General features: G+C 46.6%; 1 protein-coding gene across 5 annotated transcripts in view; it reads right to left on the reverse strand.

The window, feature by feature from the left end:
- LOC110494619 (ras association domain-containing protein 5) overlaps positions 1-25,203 on the reverse strand; it is a 51,176-nt gene that overhangs the window by 3,283 nt on the left and 22,690 nt on the right. For 2 of the 5 annotated variants that reach the window (XR_005037085.1, XM_036950718.1), the window contains exons 2-3: positions 18,441-18,565; positions 101-214 (exon numbers count right to left, since the gene is read on the reverse strand). Coding sequence is in view for 4 of the 5 variants with exons in the window: in XM_036950718.1 (XP_036806613.1) it covers positions 101-214; positions 18,441-18,565 (239 nt within the window). In the remaining variant the exon portion in view is untranslated. Of the gene's footprint in view, positions 1-100; positions 215-11,106; positions 12,309-18,440; positions 18,566-25,203 lie in introns of those variants that run through there. The other 3 variants (XM_036950719.1, XM_036950720.1, XM_036950721.1) reach the window with 3 other exon arrangements.

A 25,203-nucleotide genomic window follows, 5' to 3' on the forward strand; every position in this document is an offset into this window, starting at 1 on the left:
GTAAGAGAGAGTAAGATGCCTGTGTGTCAATTTTGGTAAAATCAGATTGAATACTTCCCACTAGTACCCATGTGTATATGTAACGTGTTGTAGCACTCACCAGTTTCATGCCATTCTCTGAGACGTTAGAGTTGTAGTCCTCTATCCTGGCACGCACTTCTTTCTCTGACAGAGCCTTGGGTCCTCCCTCCTGTTCCTCTTTGACCTCATTCTGCTGAAACACACAGAGAGAGACAGACAAACGGCTGTGTGAGAAACAGGAACTGCAGTACAGGGGGAAGTTGAGAAAGAGAGCAGTCATTTTGACTTAGACCCGAGGACACTTTGACTTCCTCTCGGATGGTTTCATGACGATTCCCCTCATTCGGCTGCTATCACTCTAAACAGCAGAGGGTGCTAACTTTCAGAAACACACTGACACAGGAGTTTCCACTCACTCTCAAGCACGCACACACACACACACACACACACACACACACACACACACACACACACACACACAACTGGCTTCTGGACATTGCCTATTGGGCTATAACATTTATAGAATGTTGCGTGACTCTTCATTTTTGTCTCCCTCTCCCCTCCTCCCTCCCATTCTCTTCCTTGCCCTACTCCTCTTTCCTCACATCCTCCTGCCCTCCTCCCCCAAGCCATCCTCTTCCTCCCCTCCTCATCCTCCCTCCCCACAACCTGTCCTCCATCCCTCCTCCTCCTCCTCTCCCTCCACTTATCCCCTCCATTCTTCTCCACCCATCCATTCATCCTCCCTCCCCCTTCCCTACACCTGTCCTCCCTCCCTCCCCTCCCCCTTCTCCTCCATTTGTTCTCCCTTCCCCCATCCTCCTCCTCCCTTCCATCCGCCCATCCTCTCCTCTTTTCCTTCCTCCACCCATCCTCTCCTCTTCTCCTCCCTCCACCCATCCAATCTCCAATCCCTCCCACTGCTAGAGCCACAGAAAAGCACAAACCTCCACCTCCCCCATGCAGTGTGACTGTAGGACTCATCTTGAGACTCGCTCATGAGGTTGGGGGAGAGAAGGGAGAATGGGGGAGAGAAGGAGAGATGAGGAGGGAAGAGTGGAGGCATGGTTGCTGAGCAACACAGAGTTTGACTGGGTTATTTCTAGTTGCATCCTCTGATGCTGTTTGGCTTCTTCTCCTTCTTTTCACTCTATTCTTCTGGGACTTCGGTTGTGTGTGTGTGTGTGAGTGAGTGAGTGAGTGAGTGAGTGAGTGAGTGAGTGAGTGAGTGAGTGAGTGAGTGAGTGAGTGAGTGAGTGAGAGAGAGAGAGAGAGAGAGAAAAAAGGGGGGAAGACCGAGAGAAAAAGAGATGGATCGAGAATGATACATTTATGTATGGGAGTCCTCAGGGCGTGAGGGGAGTGTGTCTGCTTCATTCAGTACAGTCGTCTTGTCCATTGTGTGTGTGCAGCATATCTTTGCTTGCATAAGCAGAGACAGGGAGCAGGATCAGTCTGAACAGGATGTTGTCTCTCATTTCTTCACTCTGCTCCTCTCCTCCATGAATATGAATAAGGACATCTTCTTGGGTGGAGAGTTATGTTTGTTGTGTGTTCAGTGTGTGTGCGGCACCTTTCCATGGCAGGGTCTAATGTGTGTGTGTTCATCTTGACATAAGAGTTAGAGTTAATGAAGTGAGAATGCAGAGGGAGTTTGGGCAAACTGGTCTAAATGTCAGAAACTGATTCTTTCTAAAGGACCACGAGACTAAACACCACTTTAACACAAAGACAGTTTACAGTTGAGTCATTTAGCAGACGCTGTTATCCAGAGTGACTTACAGGAGCCTTGCTCAATGACACGTCAACAGATCTTTAACCTATTCAGGTCGGGGACTCAAACCAGCAACCCTTCAATTACTAGTCCAATGTTCTTAAACCGCTAGACTTCCTGGTGCCCCCAAATACCTTGAAACAGCATGAAAATCCCTGTGACACAGAAGCTAGAGGATTGGCACAGCATTATTACTGTATTATGTGCAACACAATGTCTGCAAATAGTGTGCATATTTCTATAGCTTGCTATTTGGCATAGAGAAGCACGTTGAAGACGCACACCTGCCTCACACATAGGCCTATATCTGTCTGAATACAGATGTGCTTGGAGGAATGTGTGTGGTGGATTCAAGGGTCACCATTGAAAAATCCTCCTTCACTACTTCTTAGTTCTGGAAAACAATAACATCTCTCAGGAATTCCTGTGTTTGTGTCTTAATGTTTGCTAGCTGCTAAATATAGTGCCCTCCCTCCCCTTTGTGTATTCCTATAGAATAGAGAGTGACAATGGAGTAGTAGAATAATACTGACCCTTCACCCTTGCCGGTCCATGGCCCACCACACCCACACAGAGCTCAGGGACAGAGAAAGTGAACCAGGAGAGAAGACCCACAACCAGACCCACAGGGCTCCCAGGAACATCCACAGTCAGGGAAAGTGCACATGACATGGCTCACACATGAGATGTTGCTGTTGTTCTCACGTTGACAGGATCAGACAGGGAAGGTCATGTGATCACTCAGGGGGATGTCACAGCGGGCGGAGGAGCAGATGCTCTCAGCCTTTGACACACACGCAAGTGGACGTTTCTCAACGAAGTTGAGAAAAAGAACAGTCATTTTGACTTAGACCCGAGGACACCTTGACTTCCTCTCGGATGGTTTCATGACGATTCCCCTCATTCGGCTGCTATCACTCTAAACAGCAGAGGGTGCTAACTTTCAGAAACACACACACACACACACACACACACACACACACACACACACACACACACACACACACACACACACAATCCATGGCCTGTCCTGTTTTGACTGGACAGCTGTCTGACCGTAACTGTCTGAGCGGCATGGTGGTTTAGCTTTACAAGAGGTACAGAGGAGACCTCTAAACACATACTTCCAGACACAGCACAGACCAGTAGATTACACTTCACACAGCTAGGGAACATTCTAGAACCCCTCAATGGGAAAACACAGTGTCATCCGAGGCTGCAGTCTCACCCCAGAAACACCACGAACAGATTCAGGCCTTTTACTGTAGCCTCTGCACCACACACATTCAACCTTTACTCAACTTTCCCCACAACCGTAATAATGTAAGTGAAGTGATACAGAAAGTTCCAGCACTTCAGGGTCATAGAAGGGCATCAGAAAAGAGAACATTCTGAAATAGACAGACCTTTAAGTATCTGTGAGCACGTGTCACGATACTTGACTACCTAACTGAGCTCTGAAGCAAGCTTCCAGAAAATTGGAACGGAAATGGCGCCACACCAAACTGGAAGTCTTCCGACTAGCTTGGAAAGACAGTACTGTGCAGTACCGAAGAGCCCTTACTGCTGCTCGATCATCCTATTTTTCTAACTTAATTGAGGAAAATAAGAACAATCCGAAATTCCTTTTTGATACTGTCGCAAAGCTAACTAAAAAGCAGCATTCCCCAAGAGAGGATGACTTTCACTTTAGCAGTGATAAATTCATGAACTTCTTTGAGGAAAAGATTATGATTATTAGAAAGCAAATTACGGACTCTTCCTTAAATCTGCGTATTCCTTCAAAGCTCAGTTGTCCTGAGTCTGCACAACTCTGCCAGGACCTAGGATCAAGAGAGACACTCAAGTGTTTTAGTACTATATCTCTTGACACAATGATGAAAATAATCATGGCCTCTAAACCTTCAAGCTGCATACTGGACCCTATTCCAACTAAACTACTGAAAGAGCTGCTTCCTGTGCTTGGCCCTACTATGTTGAACATAATAAACGGCTCTCTATCCACCGGATGTGTACCAAACTCATTAAAAGTGGCAGTAATAAAGCCTCTCTTGAAAAAGCCAAACCTTGACCCAGAAAATATAAAAAACTATCGGCCTATATCGAATCTTCCATTCCTCTCAAAAATTTTAGAAAAGGCTGTTGCGCAACAACTCACTGCCTTCCTGAAGACAAACAATGTATACGAAATGCTTCAGTCTGGTTTTAGACCCCATCATAGCACTGAGACGGCACTTGTGAAGGTGGTAAATGACATTTTAATGGCATCGGACCGAGGCTCTGCATCTGTCCTCGTGCTCCTAGACCTTAGTGCTGCTTTTGATACCATCGATCACCACATTCTTTTGGAGAGATTGGAAACCCAAATTGGTCTACACGGACAAGTTCTGGCCTGGTTTAGATCTTATCTGTCGGAAAGATATCAGTTTGTCTCTGTGAATGGTCTGTCCTCTGACAAATCAACTGTAAATTTCGGTGTTCCTCAAGGTTCCGTTTTAGGACCACTTTTGTTTTCACTATATATTTTACCTCTTGGGGATGTTATTCGAAAACATAATGTTAACTTTCACTGCTATGCAGATGACACACAGCTGTACATTTCAATTAAACATGGTGAAGCCCCAAAATTGCCCTTGCTAGAAGAATGTGTTTCAGACATAAGGAAGTGGATGGCTGCAAACTTTCTACTTTTAAACTCGGACAAAACAGAGATGCTTGTTCTAGGTCCCAAGAAACAAAGAGATCTTCTGTTGAATCTGACAATTAATCTTAATGGTTGTACAGTCGTCTCAAATAAAACTGTGAAGGACCTCGGCGTTACTCTGGACCCTGATCTCTCTTTTGAAGAACATATCAAGACCATTTCAAGGACAGCTTTTTTCCATCTACGAAACATTGCAAAAATCAGGAACTTTCTGTCCAAAAATGATGCAGAAAAATTAATCCATGCTTTTGTCACTTCCAGGTTAGACTACTGCAATGCTCTACTTTCCGGCTACCCGGATAAAGCACTAAATAAACTTCAGTTAGTGCTAAATACGGCTGCTAGAATCCTGACTAGAACCAAAAAATTTGATCATATTACTCCAGTGCTAGCCTCTCTACACTGGCTTCCTGTCAAAGCAAGGGCTGATTTCAAGGTTTTACTGCTAACCTACAAAGCATTACATGGGCTTGCTCCTATCTATCTCTCTGATTTGGTCCTGCCGTACATACCTACACGTACGCTACGGTCACAAGACGCAGGCCTCCTAATTGTCCCTAGAATTTTTAAGCAAACAGCTGGAGGCAGGGCTTTCTCCTATAGAGCTCCATTTTTATGGAACGGTCTGCCTACCCATGTCAGAGACGCAAACTCGGTCTCAACCTTTAAGTCTCTACTGAAGACTCATCTCTTCAGTGGGTCATATGATTGAGTGTAGTCTGGCCCAGGAGTGGGAGGGTGAACGGAAAGGCTCTGGAGCAACGAACCACCCTTGCTGTCTCTGCCTGGCCGGTTCCCCTCTTTCCACTGGGATTCTCTGCCTCTAACCCTATTACAGGGGCTGAGTCACTGGCTTTACTGGGGCTCTCTCATGCCGTCCCTGGAGGAGGTGCGTCACCTGAGTGGGTTGAGTCACTGATGTGGTCATCCTGTCTGGGTTGGCGCCCCCCCCCCCCCTTAAGTTGTGCCGTGGCGGAGGTCTTTGTGGGCTATACTCAGCCTTGTCTCAGGATGGTAAGTTGGTGGTTGAAGATATCCCTCTAGTGGTGTGGGGGCTGTGCTTTGGCAAAGTGGGTGGGGTTATATCCTTCCTGTTTGGCCCTGTCCGGGGGTGTCCTCGGAGTGGGCCACAGTGTCTCCTGACCCCTCCTGTCTCAGCCTCCAGTATTTATGCTGCAGTAGTTTATGTGTCGGGGGGCTAGGGTCAGTTTGTTATATCTGGAGTACTTCTCCTGTCCTATTCGGTGTCCTGTGTGAATCTAAGTGTGCGTTCTCTAATTCTCTCCTTCTCTCTTTCTCTCTCTCGGAGGACCTGAGCCCTAGGACCATGCCCCAGGACTACCTGACATGATGACTCCTTGCTGTCCCCAGTCCACCTGGCTGTGCTGCTGCTCCAGTTTCAACTGTTCTGCCTTATTATTATTCGACCATGCTGATCATTTATGAACATTTGAACATCTTGGCCATGTTCTGTTATAATCTCCACCCGGCACAGCCAGAAGAGGACTGGCCATCCCACATATGCTCTCTCTAATTCTCTCTTTCTTTCTCTCTCTCGGAGGACCTGAGCCCTAGGACCATGCCCCAGGAATACCTGACATGATGACTCCTTGCTGTCCCCAGTCCACCTGACTGTGCTGCTGCTCCAGTTTCAACTATTCTGCCTTATTATTATTCGACCATGCTGGTCATTTATGAACATTTGAACATCTTGACCATGTTTTGTTATAATCTCCACCCGGCACAGCCAGAAGAGGACTGGCCACCCCACATAGCCTGGTTCCTCTCTAGGTTTCTTCCTAGGTTTTGGCCTTTCTAGGGAGTTTTTCCTAGCCACCGTGCTTCTTCACCTGCATTGCTTGCTGTTTGGGGTTTTAGGCTGGGTTTCTGTACAGCACTTTGAGATATCAGCTGATGTACGAAGGGCTATATAAAATAAATTTGATTTGATTTAACTCTAACCCGAGCTGCACTCTCTTCTCAGACTGCGTCTCAGAAACGTCAGTTCGACAAGTCATCTTTACCGTAGCAACAACAAATTCCTCTTGCGGTATGATGGCGGTTTACCAAACCATTGATCCCTGAGCAGACTGCTGCGGTAGAGGAAGCACACAGGAGAGGAGACACACTTAGCTCCCCATCTCTCTGATAGCCAAATGAACTACTGTAGATGAGCTGTCACAGCTGAGATAACAATGAGCAGTGAAGATTACATTAGAGAGGGAGGGAGGGAGGGATGGAAGGAGAAAGATTGGGAGATGAGAGTGGTGTGAAGAGACAGGCACAACTCCGTGTGGAAGCTATAACCCATGCCTCATTTCCTCTTTTCCAGAAGGCAGATACCATAGAACGTGGTTTTTGTGTGTGTGTGTTTGTATTTCGTGGTGCATGCTTCTGGTTTCATACTTTCATCCAGTATTATATCTGCACCCTCATCCCACTCTCTTCTCCTGTGATTAGAAAGCGCCAGGCACAAATACACACACAGTCTCTCTCTCTGTGTCTCTCCTTGCTTTACACCCAAACAGACGCCCCCACAAGTCCTCGACTGGCAGCTTAATTAAATAGTACCCGCAAAACACCAGTTTCAACGTCAACAGTGAAGATGCAACTCCGAGATGCTGGCCTTCTAGGCAGAGTTGTAAAGAAAAAGACATATCCCAGACTGGCCAATAAAAAGAAAAGATTAAGATGGGCAAAAGAACACAGACACTGGACAGAGGAACCCTGCCTAAAGGCCAGCATCCCGGAGTCGCCTCTTCACTGTTGACGTTGAGACTGGTGTTTTTCTGGCCATTTTGAGCCTGTAATCAAACCCACAAATGCTGATGCTCCAGATACTCAACTAGTCTAAAGAAGGCCAGTTTTATTGCTTCTTTAATCAGAACAACAGTTTTCAGCTGTGCTAATATAATTGCAAAAGGGTTTTCTAACGATCAATTAGCCTTTTAAAATGATAAACTTGGATTAGCTAACACAACGTGCCCTTGGAACACAGGAGTGATGGTTGCTGATAATGGGCCTCTGTACGCCTATGTAGATAACCCATAATAAATATGCTGTTTCCAGCTACAATAGTCATTTACAACTTTAACAATGTCTACCCTGCATTTATGATCAATTTGATGTTATTTAATGGACCAAAAAAATGGATTTTCTTTAAAAAAAACAAGGACATTTGAACCCTAGTGTATATATGTTTAAAAATAATCTAATGTCTGAGGAATAACAGTAGGACTGGGAGTAGGAGGAAAACGGCCCTAGATCCTGACGTTGGGTTTCCCACATTATGGTCAGGGTTTGTACCTGATTCCAGGTATGTGGCGCCATTGTAGACAACAGGAAGAGTAAAGTGACACACACAGGGGAGGACTGCCCATCTGGCATTTCGGGCAAATGTCAGATGGGAATGTCAATTTTTAGCCCAGTGGGCCTGTCTAACTTGGGCTTTTAGCGCAAAATTATCCTTAGCTGGCTAATAACGGGAGCCTGGTGTGTTAAAAAATGCCAGGGATGATTTTCAGTCCCAGTCCGCCCCTGCAACACAAACATTAGTGGATTATGTCAGAGAGTACAGGAAGACTGTGGTTTTCGTATATATTTGCGTGCCTGTTTTTCATTTTCAATCGCTAGTGGGTGACAGGGTGGTTTTCCTGTACAGGGCGACTGCTTCTACAGAAGTACTAGAGCACGACAATCATTCTTGCAGTATATGGGGAATTGGTACCTTTCAGTCATAGTTTAAGACTGGGTCCTTTGTCTCCACCCTGGCAACCCAAACTACACAAACAGACAAACACGGGCCGGGTCTGAATTATTTTGTGACTGTGATCTTTCCAAACCAGAGAGCAGAGGCACCGCAGGTATTAAGATAACACTGACAAAGGTCTCTGTGTAGGTGTCTGTGTAAGTGTCTGTGTAAGTGTCTGTGTAAGTGTCTGTGTAAGTGTCTGTGTAAGTGTCTGTGTAAATGTCTGTGTAAATGTCTGTGTAAGTGTCTGTGTAAATGTCTGTGTAAATGTCTGTGTAAGTGTCTGTGTAAGTGTCTGTGTAAATGTCTGTGTAAATGTCTGTGTAAGTGTCTGTGTAAGTGTCTGTGTAAGTGTCTGTGTAAGTGTCTGTGTAAGTGTCTGTGTAAATGTCTGTGTAAGTGTCTGTGTAAATGTCTGTGTAAGTGTCTGTGTAAGTGTCTGTGTAAGTGTCTGTGTAAGTGTCTGTGTAAGTGTCTGTGTAAGTGTCTGTGTAAATGTCTGTGTAAGTGTCTGTGTAAGTGTCTGTGTAAGTGTCTGTGTAAGTGTCTGTGTAAATGTCTGTGTAAGTGTCTGTGTAAATGTCTGTGTAAATGTCTGTGTAAGTGTCTGTGTAAATGTCTGTGTAAGTGTCTGTGTAAGTGTCTGTGTAAGTGTCTGTGTAAATGTCTGTGTAAGTGTCTGTGTAAGTGTCTGTGTAAGTGTCTGTGTAAGTGTCTGTGTAAATGTCTGTGTAAGTGTCTGTGTAAATGTCTGTGTAAGTGTCTGTGTAAGTGTCTGTGTAAGTGTCTGTGTAAGTGTCTGTGTAAGTGTCTGTGTAAATGTCTGTGTAAGTGTCTGTGTAAATGTCTGTGTAAGTGTCTGTGTAAGTGTCTGTGTAAGTGTCTGTGTAAGTGTCTGTGTAAATGTCTGTGTAAGTGTCTGTGTAAATGTCTGTGTAAATGTCTGTGTAAGTGTCTGTGTAAATGTCTGTGTAAATGTCTGTGTAAGTGTCTGTGTAAGTGTCTGTGTAAGTGTCTGTGTAAGTGTCTGTGTAAATGTCTGTGTAAATGTCTGTGTAAGTGTCTGTGTAAATGTCTGTGTAACTGTATGATTGATTCTAAAACAACAGAATCTCTATGCCCTCTGTTCTAATTAGCAACACTTTCCTCCATACGCTGCAATATGTGTGTGTGTAGGTGTATGTGTGTGTGTGTGTGTGTGCATGTACGAGTGTGTACAGTATGAGAGAGAAGGAAATGCAGTCCATTAAAAGCCTTGCGAACAGTCTCCCAGTGGGTGTGTGAGAGTAGAGTGTGGAGGCGTTTTCTGCACTAACATGTTGAACCCAGTGCCATTTATTTAAAGCCATTGCTCTGGTAGTACCTACTATTCTGTAAATCTGCAGCTACACAGTTACAGTCCTATGTTATACTACTGATTACTATTCATATGAACAAACAAACAAAGACGGCACCACCGCTGTGTAAAAATTAAAAAGTGTGTAGATGTGTGGTGTTCTAACTCAAAGCAGAATCAGTGAGATCCGCTGTTGCTACGGTTACCTTGTCCAGCTGAACTATTCTAAGGGAAAAGAAAGGGAAAGAGAGAGGGAGAGAGCGAGCCCTTAAGAACATCTCACAATCAAGGACAGGTGTGTGACTATGTAACTAACTATCCTGTTACTAAGGAAACAGCGACAACAGCTGATGGAACCATTAACATATTGCTCCTATACAGCCCTTTCAGATCATGAAAAACTGTCCTAGAAGGTCTCGCTCCTACAAGGCTGCATGGATAGCTGATTGATTATATGGCAGAAGGATCTCTGTCACACATGTAACCGGTGTGAAATGGCTAGCTAGTTAGCGAGGTGCGCGCTCGTAGCATTTCAATCGGTGACGTCACTCGCTCTGAGACCGTGAAGTAGTTGTTGCCCTTGCAGAGGGCCGTGGCTTTTGTGGAGCGATAGGTAACGAAGCTTCGTGGGAGATAGTTGTTGATGTGTGCAGAAGGCCCCTGGTTCGAGCCCAGGTAGGGGCAAGGAGATGGATGGCAGCAATACTGTTACACACATGCAAGCATGCATGTACACACACACACACACAGTAAAACAGGCGTGAGGTGTGTCTTCAAGGGTCCACCCGAATACCGAGACACGATCCGGGACCCGAGTGGGTCTGGATCCAGAATTCTAAATAATGTCTGGGTTGGATCTGATATGATTGTCTCGGGTATGTTCAACTTTAACTGACTTATCTGGAAGGGACCGTACAGATCCGAACATGACTGCTGCAGTAGACAGTTTATCATTTATACTACTGCTCTTGCTTTTCACGAGAGTGGAGCTTGTTGTTGTTGTTGGCCAATCATCAAAGCGGCAATAGGACACAGCCATATTGCCTTGTTCCTTGTGTGGCAAAAGATAGGACATATCTAATCAATGGAAGATGCAATTAAAAAAGATGGAATTAAAGTTAAAGGAGAAGGATAGACTACAACGACCAAGAGCCAACAGGTAGGCTGCTACATATTCTGAATGGAGTTGTTGTGGTTTGTGACTGTAGGATAGAAAGCACATGCACTGCAACTTCAGTTAGCCTAGCTAGCTAACATTTGATGTAGTCAAGACAGGTACTACGTAATCATATTTGATGATAAATAACCTCGCTAGTTGTCCTCAGGTCCGTTCAGAACGGGTCTCTATATTTCCCAAAAATATTTATGCAAAGCCCCAGGCTCATTTTGGAACTTTTTGGACCTGTGAAGAACTCTAGTGCCTACTTCCTCTTAGCTCAACGCTTCTCCTTTTTCAGCTGAATATTGTTGACATCAAAACTGACACAACCCCTCCCTCCATCTCTTTATCTGTGTCGTACCTTAACCAGCTTTGGGGGCTGGCGGAAGAAGGTGGTCTTTGCGGTGAAGAAGGTGACGTCTTCGCCCTCCTCGTCCAGACTGCAGTAGCCGCTGCTCATGCTGTTGCTGCCCGTCATTTAGGAGTTAAATACGAGCCCTCGGCTGCCTATAGACACCCAGCAGAGCCGCAGGAGGAATTCTGATTGTTCCCAAGGAGGGGATTCTCTGTTTGTCGAGTCATTCAGTAACACACACTGTTCACAATGCTCAGTCCTAGAGCTCTTCACTTCCACTCTGAATCCACAGCCAGTCCCTTGGTAGCTCAATATACGGACACACACCACTAAAGCTCACAGTCCAAGTATTGCTCAGTTCTCTCAATACAAGCATCCACTGCCGGTCGTTCACAGTCCTGTGTCTGTAGCTATCCAGATAGGCTTGGACTACAGGATCAGGGGTGAAGAGAGAGGGGAGGTGAGGAGAGGGGAGGTCGGCTTAGATTTGGGTCCGTACAGCGTTCCACCAGAGAGGCTTCAGGAAATCGGAGAGCGCGAGTAGAGCTGTGTCACTTCCTCCTGTCATGTGTGCTCTGACACCGGTATCACACACACATGCCGGTGTCACAGAGTCAGAGTATCAAAGCTTAGCCTCCAATTACAGCACTGCTCACCTGAGAATGCCTCACAGACACACACACACACACACACACTTCTTCCTCAACCCCCTCCTACCCTACCGCCGTGTGTACTGAACAGCTGATAAGAGCCGTGAAAGGGTGCACACACACACAAATTACTCTAGCAGGCTACTGCTGCTTAGCCATACAGGCACACGCTCACACATCAATTACTCTGACAGGCTCTCTCTCACACACACAAACACACTCCGGTAGCTGTAGTTCAGGTCAGTGGCTCCAGGGCAGGCTGCAGTGTCCCTGTGCTGCAGTGTCCCTCTGCTGCAGTGTCCCTGTGCTGCAGTGTCCCTGTGCTGCAGTGTCCCTGTGCTGCAGTGTCCCTGGTTCTTGGGAAGAAACCTTGGTGGCTGCAGGCATCTGACGTTTGCAAGTTCATCTGCAGCCACACACAGATAAGCTTGTGAACGAGAAGACCTTACTCTTCTCCTCTCTGTTTCACAGAGACAGGCAGAAAAGCTGTAGATCTCTCTCTCTCTGCCGAGCTACACAAACACCCTCTCCTCTCATCACCTCCTCTATCCTTTCTCATTCTGCAAGCAACGGCACCCTGCTCAGCCCAGCCACTTCCTCTCTCTGAGAGAGACACCATTGTAAATTCCATCTATATTTATGTTTATTTATTTTCCCTTTTGTACTTTAACTATTTGCACATCATTACAATCCTGCATATAGACATAATGACATTTCTTTATTCTTCTGGAACTTTTGTAAGTGTGTAATGTTCACTGATATTTTTGTATTGTTTATTTCACTTTTGTTTAAAATCTATTTCACTTGCTTTGGCAATGTAAACATATGTTTCCTATGCCAATAAAGCCCCATAAATTGAAATTGAATTGAAATCCATAGAGACAGAGACAGAGACAGGGAGAGAGAGAGAGAGAGTGAGAGAGGGTGAGAGGGTGAGAGAGAGAGAGAGACAGGGAGAGAGACAGGGAGAGAGGGAGAGAGACAGGGAGAGAGAGAGCGAGAGAGACAGGGAGAGAGAGAGCGACAGGGAGAGAGAGAGCGACAGGGCGAGAGAGAGCGAGAGACACAGGGAGAGAGAGAGTGAGAGACACAGAGAGAGAGAGAGTGAGAGACACAGGGAGAGAGAGAGTGAGAGAGACAGGGAGAGACAGGGAGAGAGAGACAGGGAGAGAGAGACAGGGAGAGAGAGAGAGAGACAGGGAGAGAGAGAGAGACAGGGAGAGAGAGAGAGACAGGGAGAGAGAGAGTGAGAGAGACAGGGAGAGAGAGAGTGAGAGAGAGAGAGAGACAGGGAGAGAGGGAGAGAGACAGGGAGAGAGAGAGAGAGACAGGGAGAGAGAGAGAGAGACAGGGAGAGAGAGAGAGAGACAGGGAGAGAGATAGAGTGAGAGAGACAGGGAGAGAGAGAGAGAGACAGGGAGAGAGAGAGAGAGACAGGGAGAGAGATAGAGTGAGTGAGACAGGGAGAGAGTGAGAGACACAGGGAGAGAGAGAGTGAGAGACACAGGGAGAGAGAGAGTTAGAGACACAGGGAGAGAGAGAGAGTGAGAGACACAGGGAGAGAGAGAGAGACAGGGAGAGAGCGAGAGAGACAGGGAGAGAGCGAGAGAGACAGGGAGAGAGAGAGCGACAGGGAGAGAGAGAGCGACAGGGAGAGAGAGAGCGACAGGGAGAGAGAGAGCGACAGGGAGAGAGAGAGCGACAGGGAGAGAGAGAGCGACAGGGAGAGAGAGAGCGACAGGGAGAGAGAGAGCGACAGGGAGAGAGAGAGCGACAGGGAGAGAGAGAGAGTGAGAGACACAGGGAGAGAGAGAGAGTGAGAGACACAGGGAGAGAGAGAGTGAGAGACACAAGGAGAGAAAGAGTGAGAGACACAGGGAGAGAGAGAGAGTGAGAGACACAGGGAGAGACAGGGAGAGAGTGAGAGAGACAGGGAGAGAGAGAGTGAGAGAGACAGGGAGAGAGAGAGTGAGAGAGACAGGGAGAGACAGAGTGAGAGAGACAGGGAGAGAGAGAGTGAGAGAGACAGGGAGAGAGAGAGTGAGAGAGACAGGGAGAGAGAGAGTGAGAGAGACAGGGAGAGAGAGAGTGAGAGAGACAGGGAGAGAGAGAGTGAGAGAGACAGGGAGAGAGCGAGTGAGAGAGACAGGGAGAGAGAGAGTGAGAGAGACAGGGAGAGAGAGAGTGAGAGAGACAGGGAGAGAGAGTGAGAGAGACAGGGAGAGAGTGAGAGTGACAGGGAGAGAGTGAGAGAGACGGGGAGAGAGAGGGAGTGAGAGAGACAGGGAGAGAGAGACAGGGAGAGAGTGAGAGAAACAGGAAGAGAGTGAGAGAGACAGGCAGGGAGAGAGTGAGAGAGAGAGAGCGAGAGAGTGAGAGAGAGAGCGAGAGTGAGAGAGAGAGCGAGAGTGAGAGAGAGAGCGAGAGAGTGCGAGAGAGAGAGCGAGAGAGAGAGAGTGAGAGAGAGAGAGTGTGAGAGAGAGAGCGAGAGAGAGAGAGCGAGAGCGAGAGAGTGAGACAGGGAGTGAGTGAGAGAGACAGGAAGAGAGAGAGTAAGAGAGACAGGAAGCGAGAGAGTGAGAGAGGGAGAGACAGGGAGAGAGAGAGAGAGAGAGACAGGGAGAGAGTGAGAGAAACAGGAAGAGAGTGAGAGAGACAGGCAGGGAGAGATAGAGAGAGAGCGAGAGAGTGAGAGAGAGACAGGGAGAGAGTGTGAGAGAGACAGGGAGAGAGAGAGAGACAGGGAGAGAGAGAGAGACAGGGAGAGAGAGAGAGACAGGGAGAGAGAGAGAGACAGGGAGAGAGTGAGAGAGACAGGAAGAGAGAGAGTGAGAGAGACAGGGAGAGAGAAAGTGAGAGAGAGACAGGGAGAGAGAGAGAGACAGGGAGAGAGAGAGAGAGAGAGAGCGAGAGAGTGAGACAGGGAGTGAGTGAGAGAGACAGGAAGAGAGAGAGTAAGAGAGACAGGAAGCGAGAGAGTGAGAGAGGGAGAGACAGGGAGAGAGAGAGAGAGAGACAGGGAGAGAGTGAGAGAAACAGGAAGAGAGTGAGAGAGACAGGCAGGGAGAGAGTGAGAGAGAGAGCGAGAGTGAGAGAGAGAGCGAGAGAGTGAGAGAGAGACAGGGAGAGAGTGTGAGAGAGACAGGGAGAGAGAGAGAGACAGGGAGAGAGTGAGAGAGACAGGAAGAGAGAGAGTGAGAGAGACAGGGAGAGAGAGAGAGAGAGAGAGAGACAGGGAGAGAGAGAGAGAGACAGGGAGAGAGAGAGAGAGAGAGACAGGGAGAGAGAGAGAGAGAGAGAGAGAGAGAGGGAGAGAGAGAGACTGGGAGAGAGAGAGAGAGAAAGAGAGATAGGGAGAGAGAGAGAGAGAGAGAGAGGGAGAGAGAGAGAGAGAGACAGGGAGAGAGAGAGAGAGAGACAGGGAGAGAGAGAGATAGGGAGAGACAGGGAGAGAGAGAGAGACAGGGAGAGAGAGAGAGAGACTGGGAGAGAGAGAGAGAGAGAGAGAGAGACAGGGAGAGAGTGAGAGAGAGAGATGTGGTCTCATAGCTCATAACACCTGACATGCATGAGCAGGAAGCCACAGTAATATGTCTGCTGTGCTCTGCCTTAGTGCTGCAGCTGTATGAGATAAACCTCCACATGTATAATAACCCTTCTGTTTACTACTGCATTAGAAAGGCATTATACACTCTTATAAGCATGCTAAAAAAACACACAGATAGATGCATGCATTGCACGCAAGCACACACACACACAGTAATGATGAAGAAATTAATCTCAGAGAAATTAATTTTAGGTCTAATTCCATAAAGAGGAATTGTAAGCATTTATTCATTCATTTAGGGTTAGGGTTAGAATTAGGGTTAGGGGTTAATGGTCAAGGTTAGGGTTAGAATTAGGGTTAGGGGTTAATGGTCAAGGTTAGGGTTAGAATTAGGGTTAGGGGTTAATGGTCAAGGTTAGGGTTAGAATTAGGGTTAGGGGTTAATGGTCAAGGTTAGGGTTAGAATTAGGGTTAGGGGTTAATGGTCAAGGTTAGGGTTAGAATTAGGGTTAGGGGTTAATGGTCAAGGTTAGGGTTAGGTAAAATAGGATTTTGAATGGAAATTAATTTTAGGTCCCCATGAGTATAGAAGAACTAAACATGTGTGTGTGCGCGTGTGTGTGTGCATGTCAGAGAGCAATATCTACCTACAGCCTTTTAAAAAATTTTATCATTAAGAAATTAGATTGACAGACAGGTGGACTTTGTCAGTCTTTCAGAGAGAAGGAAGATGTTCTGTCAGAGGAGAAAGATCCTCCATTAAAGAGATGGAGCCTGTCCATCTCCCCTGTCAGAGGTTGATTCGATTCTGATAGATTGTTGAGAGCTGTCTGTCTCTCTCCAGTGGTAACCACAGACAGACAGTGAACTGCCTGTCTGCCTGTCAGGTCAGTATCAGCTGATGTCAGATTCAACACCATTACTGTGGAGGGAGACAGAGGGGACAGTGGGTGGTAGGGGGAAATAAGAGGAGCTCATTGACAGACCAGGCCCTCACCATTCTATTTCAGCCCCCCTGCCAGGCCAGAGTCCACAAAGCCCAGTGAATTAGGCTCCAGTCTCACTCATTGACTCTGTGGAGGTATTGACGAAAAGGGGATTGATCTCTGCATGTGGAAGCACCAAAGAAAGAGAGGGAGAGAAGAAGAGAGAGGCAGAGCAGAAGAGAGAGACAGATGAGCAGAGAGAGAGAGAGGAGAAGAGAGAGAGGGGAGAAGAGAGAGTCAGAGGAGAAGAGAGAGACAGAGGAGAAGAGAGAGAGAGGAGAAGAGAGAGAGTAGAGAGTAGAAGAGGAAGAAGCTGTCATCTCTAATCATCTCTATGGTACAATAATAGTGTACTCCTCCAGCTCAAATGCCCAATACAGCCACTGGTCTGGATGGTCAAAACACTGAGAACATAGTGAATCACAACAGAAACACAGACACTGATTTACACATGAAGACTTTCTTTCAAAAACACTACATCCACCAATATTTCACATGTGTTTTTTCATCAGAAATGATTGCTTCGTGTGTGTAAAATATTACTGTTCTCAGATTTTTTTATTCACAGATTTTAAAAATGTGTAAAATATGGTTATATATACACACACATTGTTAAGCTGGAATTGAATGTTTGTGTCCTGTATATTTGACTGTGATATGTGGTTGTCTCACCTAGCTATCTTAAGATAAATGCACTGATTGTAAGTCGCTCTGGATAAGAGCATCAGCTAAATGACTAACATGTCAAATGTAAATGAAACTCTTCACATGCTCACACAAACACACTCAACTCAGAGAAGGCTAGATATTCATTTGAGAGGGAGACACAGTTCTACTTCATACAGAATATGTGCATGAGTGTGACTGTTCGTGTGTGTACGTGTGTTTGCGTGTGTGTGTGCGAACACCTGCAAATATTTATGACCTCGAAACCTAATCAACAAGATTTGAGTGTGCTAACACGAAAGCAGGAAGTGAGAAAGCCATTTTCTGGTTTCTGTGTTCGGGTGCGTATGTGTAGTAGACTATGCTACAGGTAGAGGAAGTCCGTGAACGCAGACAGGCAGCTAATATATCTGTGCTCACAGAAACCAACTACTTTACCAAGAGTATGGCCCTCATCATGTGACCAACAAGGCTTCCTGTACTCACAACCCTGTAGGGCCACTATAACACACACATAGTTATCTAAAGCACAGTGTTCGTCCTCAAAAAATAGGTTATATAAACACAAAGAGCATACACACCCTGAGAGACTGACAGAGGGCACAGCAACATGCACACACACAGCAGATAAATTCTGTGACAAGTCAGACAGAAGGCCGGGGAATGTTTGAAGTAGCTCTGGGGGGGTGAGGAAGAGTTTAGCTCTCTGCAGGGCTGTCTCCCCCACCCTCCCCATGCTCTGCTCTTCTCCCAGACTCACAGAGACAAGGCACCCAGATAGGCTGGGGTAAGGCTACGGCTAGGCTAATGACTGAGCATATGCCCCCCTTGGCAGAGGGACGGGTCTGAGGAGATGAGGACTGACTGGAGTCGAAAGCAGAGGTGGAGAGAACAGGAGAGGATGGGCACTATGAGTTACAGATGTGAGGGGCATGAAATATGTGCTCAGAGAACATTTTGACTCCAAATGTGTGAGGGAGAGAGATAGAGAGACAGGAGAGTGGGGTTCAGAAAGTGTGAAAAGGAAAACATTGCTTCAGGAGGATCACCTATTAGTTAAATAACAACCTCAGACTCAACAAAATGAATCCACTGAAAATCACATCCCAAATACCAACACACACACCATCACTGAGAGAGGAACAGCCAGAATGACAGCCAGATATACAGTAGGGAAGATGAAGGCTAAAGGAACAGAGGGCCATCTCCTGACCCTACAGAGCATTGCTTTACGCTCACAATAGTGGATCAATAGTGGAAAATCGATAGTGATTGAGTGGATGTTATGTCTTTGTCTCCTGAGTGTGTGTGTGTGTGTGTGTGTCCTACTCTGCTGCATTGACTTTCTGTGTGCCTGCACATCAAGTGCTTTACAGCCAACATGACCAGCAGCATCCTGTCAAACAGCTTGTGACCGACAACAACCCTCACTACACAGTACACCTGATGACAAGTATACACCTGATTCACTTAGCTCTAGATCTGTCTCACCTTGTAATGAGGAGGCGTGGAGCAGTGTCTTCTGGGAGATGGAGTTTCCTGTAGGTTGCTGTCTCTCTGGTTGCAGTCCAGCTGGACCCGCCCCTCACACTCCAGGTGACAGGTGTAGCTGCAGTCTGACAGACACACAAACAGACCAATCAATGACTGGATCCACACACAGGGCACCAATTAGAGAACAGCAATGATAAAGCATTTTCCTTGGAATTCAGTGTTTGGCCGTTGGAGGTTTGATGTGTCTGTTAGATATGGGCTTTTTCAGGTAATGGGTAATGTGAGTCTATTGAGGTCTCACATACTAATCATGTAGCCAGCAGGCTGAAACCTCTGTCTTTCTGTCAGAGCAGTAGAGTGAGTCAGGGTCAAGAAGATCCTCAACAACATACACATTTTCCAATAACACACGATATCAATCTAACAATGACAAGACTCACACCAATCCAAACTAAGATTAAATAATTCAGGTACCTCCCAACAGTTTCAATATGCATTTTCACAATATTCCAGGCTGATAGAATCTAACCTGCTGTTGTGGACTTCACATTTCATTGAGAGATCTGCCTGAGAGCTGTGTTCATGTGGCTCCACCTAGAGGCTGCTCTCTGTACATAACTGTACTGGTTGATTTACAGGTTTCTCCTCAATGAAGTGAATGCTCTATCTGTTGTATTAATTCACAGATGTCACTAGAGGGTGGTAAAGAGCTAACATCGCACAGGTAGCGAGGTCAGAGTACAGCAACACATCCTACACATAGAAAAGCCTACCACTCCAGAGCAACACAGCCTACACATAGAAAAGCCTACCACTCCAGAGCAACACAGCCTACACATAGAAAAGCCTACCACTCCAGAGCAACACAGCCTACACATAGAAAAGACTACCACTACAGAGCAACACAGTCTACACATAGAAAAGACTACCACTCCAGAGCAACACATCCTACACATAGAAAAGCCTACCACTCCAGAGCAACACAGTCTACACATAGAAAAGACTACCACTCCAGAGCAACACAGTCTACACATAGAAAAGCCTACCACTCCAGAGCAACACAGTCTACACATAGAAAAGACTACCACTCCAGAGCAACACATCCTACACATAGAAAAGCCTACCACTCCAGAGCAACACAGCCTACACATAGAAAAGACTACCACTCCAGAGCAACACAGTCTACACATAGAAAAGCCTACCACTCCAGAACAACACAGTCTACACATAGAAAAGACTACCACTACAGAGCAACACAGCCTACACATAGAAAAGCCTACCACTCCAGAGCAACACAGCCTACACATAGAAAAGCCTACCACTCCAGAGCAACACAGCCTACACATAGAAAAGCCTACCACTCCAGAGCAACACAGCCTACACATAGAAAAGACTACCACTCCAGAGCAACACAGCCTACACATAGAAAAGCCTACCACTCCAGAACAACACAGTCTACACATAGAAAAGCCTACCACTCCAGAGCAACACAGTCTACACATAGAAAAGCCTACCACTCCAGAGCAACACAGCCTACACATAGAAAAGACTACCACTCCAGAGCAACACAGCCTACACATAGAAAAGCCTACCACTCCAGAGCAACACAGCCTACACATAGAAAAGCCTACCACTCCAGAGCAACACAGTCTACACATAGAAAAGCCTACCACTCCAGAGCAACACAGTCTACACATAGAAAAGCCTACCACTCCAGAGCAACACAGCCTACACATAGAAAAGACTACCACTCCAGAGCAACACAGCCTACACATAGAAAAGCCTACCACTCCAGAGCAACACAGCCTACACATAGAAAAGCCTACCACTCCAGAGCAACACAGTCTACACATAGAAAAGCCTACCACTCCAGAGCAACACAGCCTACACATAGAAAAGCCTACCACTCCAGAACAACACAGTCTACACATAGAAAAGCCTACCACTCCAGAGCAACACAGTCTACACATAGAAAAGCCTACCACTCCAGAACAACACAGTCTACACATAGAAAAGCCTACCACTCCAGAACAACACAGTCTACACATAGAAAAGCCTACCACTCCAGAGCAACACAGCCTACACATAGAAAAGCCTACCACTCCAGAGCAACACAGCCTACACATAGAAAAGCCTACCACTCCAGAACAACACAGTCTACACATAGAAAAGCCTACCACTCCAGAGCAACACAGTCTACACATAGAAAAGCCTACCACTCCAGAGCAACACAGCCTACACATAGAAAAGCCTACCACTCCAGAACAACACAGTCTACACATAGAAAAGCCTACCACTCCAGAGCAACACAGCCTACACATAGAAAAGACTAGTGAGTGTAAGGGACGGATGCCTTGCTGATAGGAGGGAGGTGTCTGAGAAAGAGAGGGAGACTCCGTGTTGATGGAAATATAGAGGAGAGAGAGAAAGAAATCGATCTAGTTCACTTGCTTTGGCAATGTTAACATATGTTTCCCATGCCAATAAAGCCCTTTAAGAGAGAGAGAGAGAGAGAGAGAGAGAGAGAGAGAGAGAGAGAGAGAGAGAGAGAGAGAGAGAACAGGGAGAACAGGGAGAACAGGGTAAACAGAGAGAGAGAGAGAGAGACAGAGAGAGAGAGAGAGAACAGGGAGAACAGGGAGAACAGAGATAGAGAGAGAGAGAGAGAGAGAGAGAGAGAGAGGGAGGAGAGAGAGTGAGAGAGAGAGAGGCCAATCCAAACACAGAGAAGGGAAATGCGTTTTGGGAGGAGAGACTCCCATCCTGTCCTCCTTTTCACATCTCACCCCTCATGTTTAGTAACACCCTATATCAGCCTGTTCCGTTCCATTCCAACCAGGCAGGCAGGACCTCAGTCCACCATTCCCCAGGGTAGGTCCGAGCTAGGTGCTGCACTGATTGGTTAGTCTTCCTATAATAAGGTTCAGTTCAAGCCTGTTTGTTAAAGTAACAGGCGTAGAAAGATGTCACTATTTCTATTTTTTATACAAAAATGTATCTTTATCTTTAACTCTGCATGGTTGTGAAGGGCCCGTAACTAAGCATTTCACCATTAGTCTACACCTGTTGTTTATGAAGCATGTGACTAATACATTTGTTTTAATTAGACTGCTGTCAACAGGGGAGTACAGACAGGCACCAGGCCTGAGGTTCAACCTTGGGGTTCACCTTATTCCCACACTCATAACGTTCACACACACTGTACATATACTGTACAGACATACTGTACACACACATAAACACACACTCACACATGCAAACTGTTGCATACTGAAGTGACCCGCTGGGTGTGCAGAGAAAGCCACAGTAAGAAGAGAATAAAGACATACGCCTAACTTCAGCTAAGCAGCCTGAACACAGCCTGAATGCAGCTGAACACAGCCTGAACCCGGCTGAACACAGCCTGAACCCGGCTGAACACAGCCTGAACCCAGATGCACACAGCCTGAACCCAGTTGCACACAGCCTGAACCCGGGCGTCGAAGGGCGCCGAAGACGTGGATGTCGATTATGGCAGCCCCCCGCACCTCTCATTTCAGTTGAATGCAATCAGTTGGACAACTGACTAGGTATCTCCCTTTCCCTTCCTTACACAGAGTTTAACAGTAAACATAGTGTATGTCTGTCACGACTTCCGCCGAGGTCGATCTCTCTCCTTGTTTGGGCGGCGTTCTGCAGTCGACGTCACCGGTCTTCTAGCCATCGCCGATCCACCTTTCATTTTCCATTTGTTTTGTCTTGTTTTCCCGCACACCTGGTTTGCATTCCCTCATTACTCATCTTGCATATAACCCTATGTTTCCCCCCATGTCTGTGTGTGGAAATGTTATATGTAAATGTATGTGTACTCAAGGCTGGTTTGCGCCGGTTATTTTAAACCCGTGTGTGTTTAGTTTCCTGAGTGCCGTGTTTTGTTCGCCTCAATAAAGGACTCTGGTTGTTACCCATTTCTGCTCTCCTGAGCCTGACTTCTCTGCAGCCAGTTACACACTCCTTTACAATGTCCCCCCCTCCATCGCCCAGCATCTGTCTGTCAGTCCGTCAGTCCATCTGTCTGTCTGCCTTCCTGCACAGAATGCAGAATCACAGAGAGAACACCACCTCAAGCAGCAACGTGGACTGTGAAGAGAGAGAGACACACTCCACACACATTCTAAACACACTCTACACACACCCACAAATTATTCTTAGTATTTTAAATGTGTTTTGTTCTGTGTTTTGTGTGGATCCCAGGAAGAACAGCTGCTGTCTCTTCAGCAGCTAATGGGGTCTGAATAAAACTCTGTACCCTCCTTTGGTCATAAAATACTGTACCCTCCTTTGGTCATCACAAACACACCCATGCCACCCATCTTCTGACAACATTACTGTTGTAATGATATGCTATGTGGTTCGTAAGGACAGCGTAGCTAACACATCTTCTGTTAACATTACTGTTGTAATGATATGCTATGTGGTTCGTAAGGACAGCGTAGCTAACACATATTCTGCCAACATAACGTGTAACGTTACTTATTTGAAAAGTCTTTATTTTATTACATTTGTATCCATTTCTCGTCGGACTTCAGCTGCATATTTCCCGCCATTTTCTTCAAATGTTAAAAACATTGTGAAGCCACGGCTATTTTTCTTCAGAAAATAGCCGTAATTGCATTATGGGGCCTAAAAGCACTGAAATAGTGTCCACTACTTGTATGCTTAGTATTTTGGTGAATTTAGTACGACATCAGTAAACTTTTGGCATACTAACTACATCCATACTATAACCAATAAGCAAACTATATACTCAATTTAGGTCACAAATAGTATGGTTAGTGCGGTTAGTATAGGTATTCGAATACAGCTCATGTTTCTTGTGTTCATATTGCCACAGATCACTCTCTGTCTGTCTGTCTGTATTCCTAAAGAGCATTGCACATGCAATGAGCATTCCTGAGAGCTCACACACTCCACACAACCAGTCCCCCCTGAGGCTCTGAGCTCTAAACTCCCCCAGTCAACAGAGGGAATCTCCTCCTTGTCAAACAAGCAGTCACTTCCCTTACAGCCTCACCACTGCAACATTACCGTACTGAACCTCACTTCTCCTACGTCACATGATTGGAACACTGGACTTCTCACAGCACAACTCATATAACCTCTCTCTTGCTCCTTTCTCTTGGGTTCTGAATAATCCCTTCCCCTACAAAGACACAACACTGTGGTGCAGTGTGTTACTTCCTTGAGCCGTGCTGTGGTCAGAGCTGTAGAATCCCCTACAGTACCGGGAACTCAGGGGGGCTTTTAGAAATGAGGGGAAACACTGATGGCTCTGTCAAAGATACTCACTCACCTTCCTCTCCTCTCCTCTCCTCTCCTCTCCTCTCCTCTCCTCTCCTCTCCTCTCCTCTCCTCTCCTCTCCTCTCCTCTCCTCTCCTCTCCTCTCCTCTCCTCTCACAATCACCAGGACATTTTATGCTGACACCCCTTTCTTTCTCCCCTCCCTCCTTTCTGTCAGAATCAGCTGTGTCGGCAGCCTTTTCTGCTGCTTTCTAGAGCAGCTGGTGCCGGAGGCTGTAACCTTTATAACCTTGAGACCGGCCATGTCCCTCTGCGAAGCACTCTAACCCAGCTCACACTGTACGTACACCTCTTCCACCACACCTCTCCTGCATCACAGACTCTTCACCGTTCCTCCCTCACATACATCCTGTGGCCATCGGCCGCTCACCCAGCCTAGATACAGCCTGAATAAACAGCTTGTGCTCTGACCCCGCCTGTACCAGCCAAAGCCAACAAACTCTAACCCATAAGCTGAACCAAAACTGGCTGCTATCCCCATGTGTGTGTGTGTGTGTGTGTGTCCATTCCCTATCCCATCCTATCCCTCCCTCCTTCCATCCTTCCTTCCTTTTACATTTCTTATAGGCTACAGCTCACACAAGAGAGACAAGGCTGAACCAAAACACAGAACTGTACCTGTCTCTCAGGCAACAGAAGAGACAAGGCTGAACCAAAACTGAGAACTTTCCCTGTCTCCTAGGCAACAGAAGAGACAAGGCTGAAACAAAACACAGAACTGTACCTGTCGCTCAGGCAACAGAGGAGACGAGGCTGAACCAAAACACAGAACTGTCCCTGTCTCTCAGGCAACAGAGGAGACGAGGCTGAACCAAAACACAGAACTGTACCTGTCTCTCAGGCAACAGAAGAGACAAGGCTGAACCAAAACTGAGAACTTTCCCTGTCTCCTAGGCAACAGAAGAGACAAGGCTGAAACAAAACACAGAACTGTACCTGTCTCTCAGGCAACAGAGGAGACGAGGCTGAACCAAAACACAGAACTGTACCTGTCTCTCAGGCAACAGAAGAGACAAGGCTGAACCAAAACACAGAACTGTACCTGTCTCTCAGGCAACAGAAGAGACAAGGCTGAACCAAAACACAGAACTGTCCCTGACTCTCAGGCAACAGAAGAGACAAGGCTGAACCAAAACACAGAACTGTACCTGTCTCTCAGGCAACAGAAGAGACAAGGCTGAACCAAAACACAGAACTGTCCCTGTCTCTCAGGGAACAGAAGAGACAAGGCTGAACCAAAACACAGAACTGTCCCTGTCTCTCAGGCAACAGAAGAGACAAGGCTGAACCAAAACACAGAACTGTCCCTGTCTCTCAGGCAACAGAAGAGACAAGGCTGGAGCAAAACACAGAACTGTCCCTGTCTCTCAGGCAACAGAAGAGACAAGGCTGAACCAAAACTGAGAACTGTACCTGTCT

Source organism: Oncorhynchus mykiss, chromosome 17, assembly GCF_013265735.2.
Source record: "Oncorhynchus mykiss isolate Arlee chromosome 17, USDA_OmykA_1.1, whole genome shotgun sequence".
Classification (NCBI taxonomy): Eukaryota; Metazoa; Chordata; class Actinopteri; order Salmoniformes; family Salmonidae; genus Oncorhynchus; species Oncorhynchus mykiss.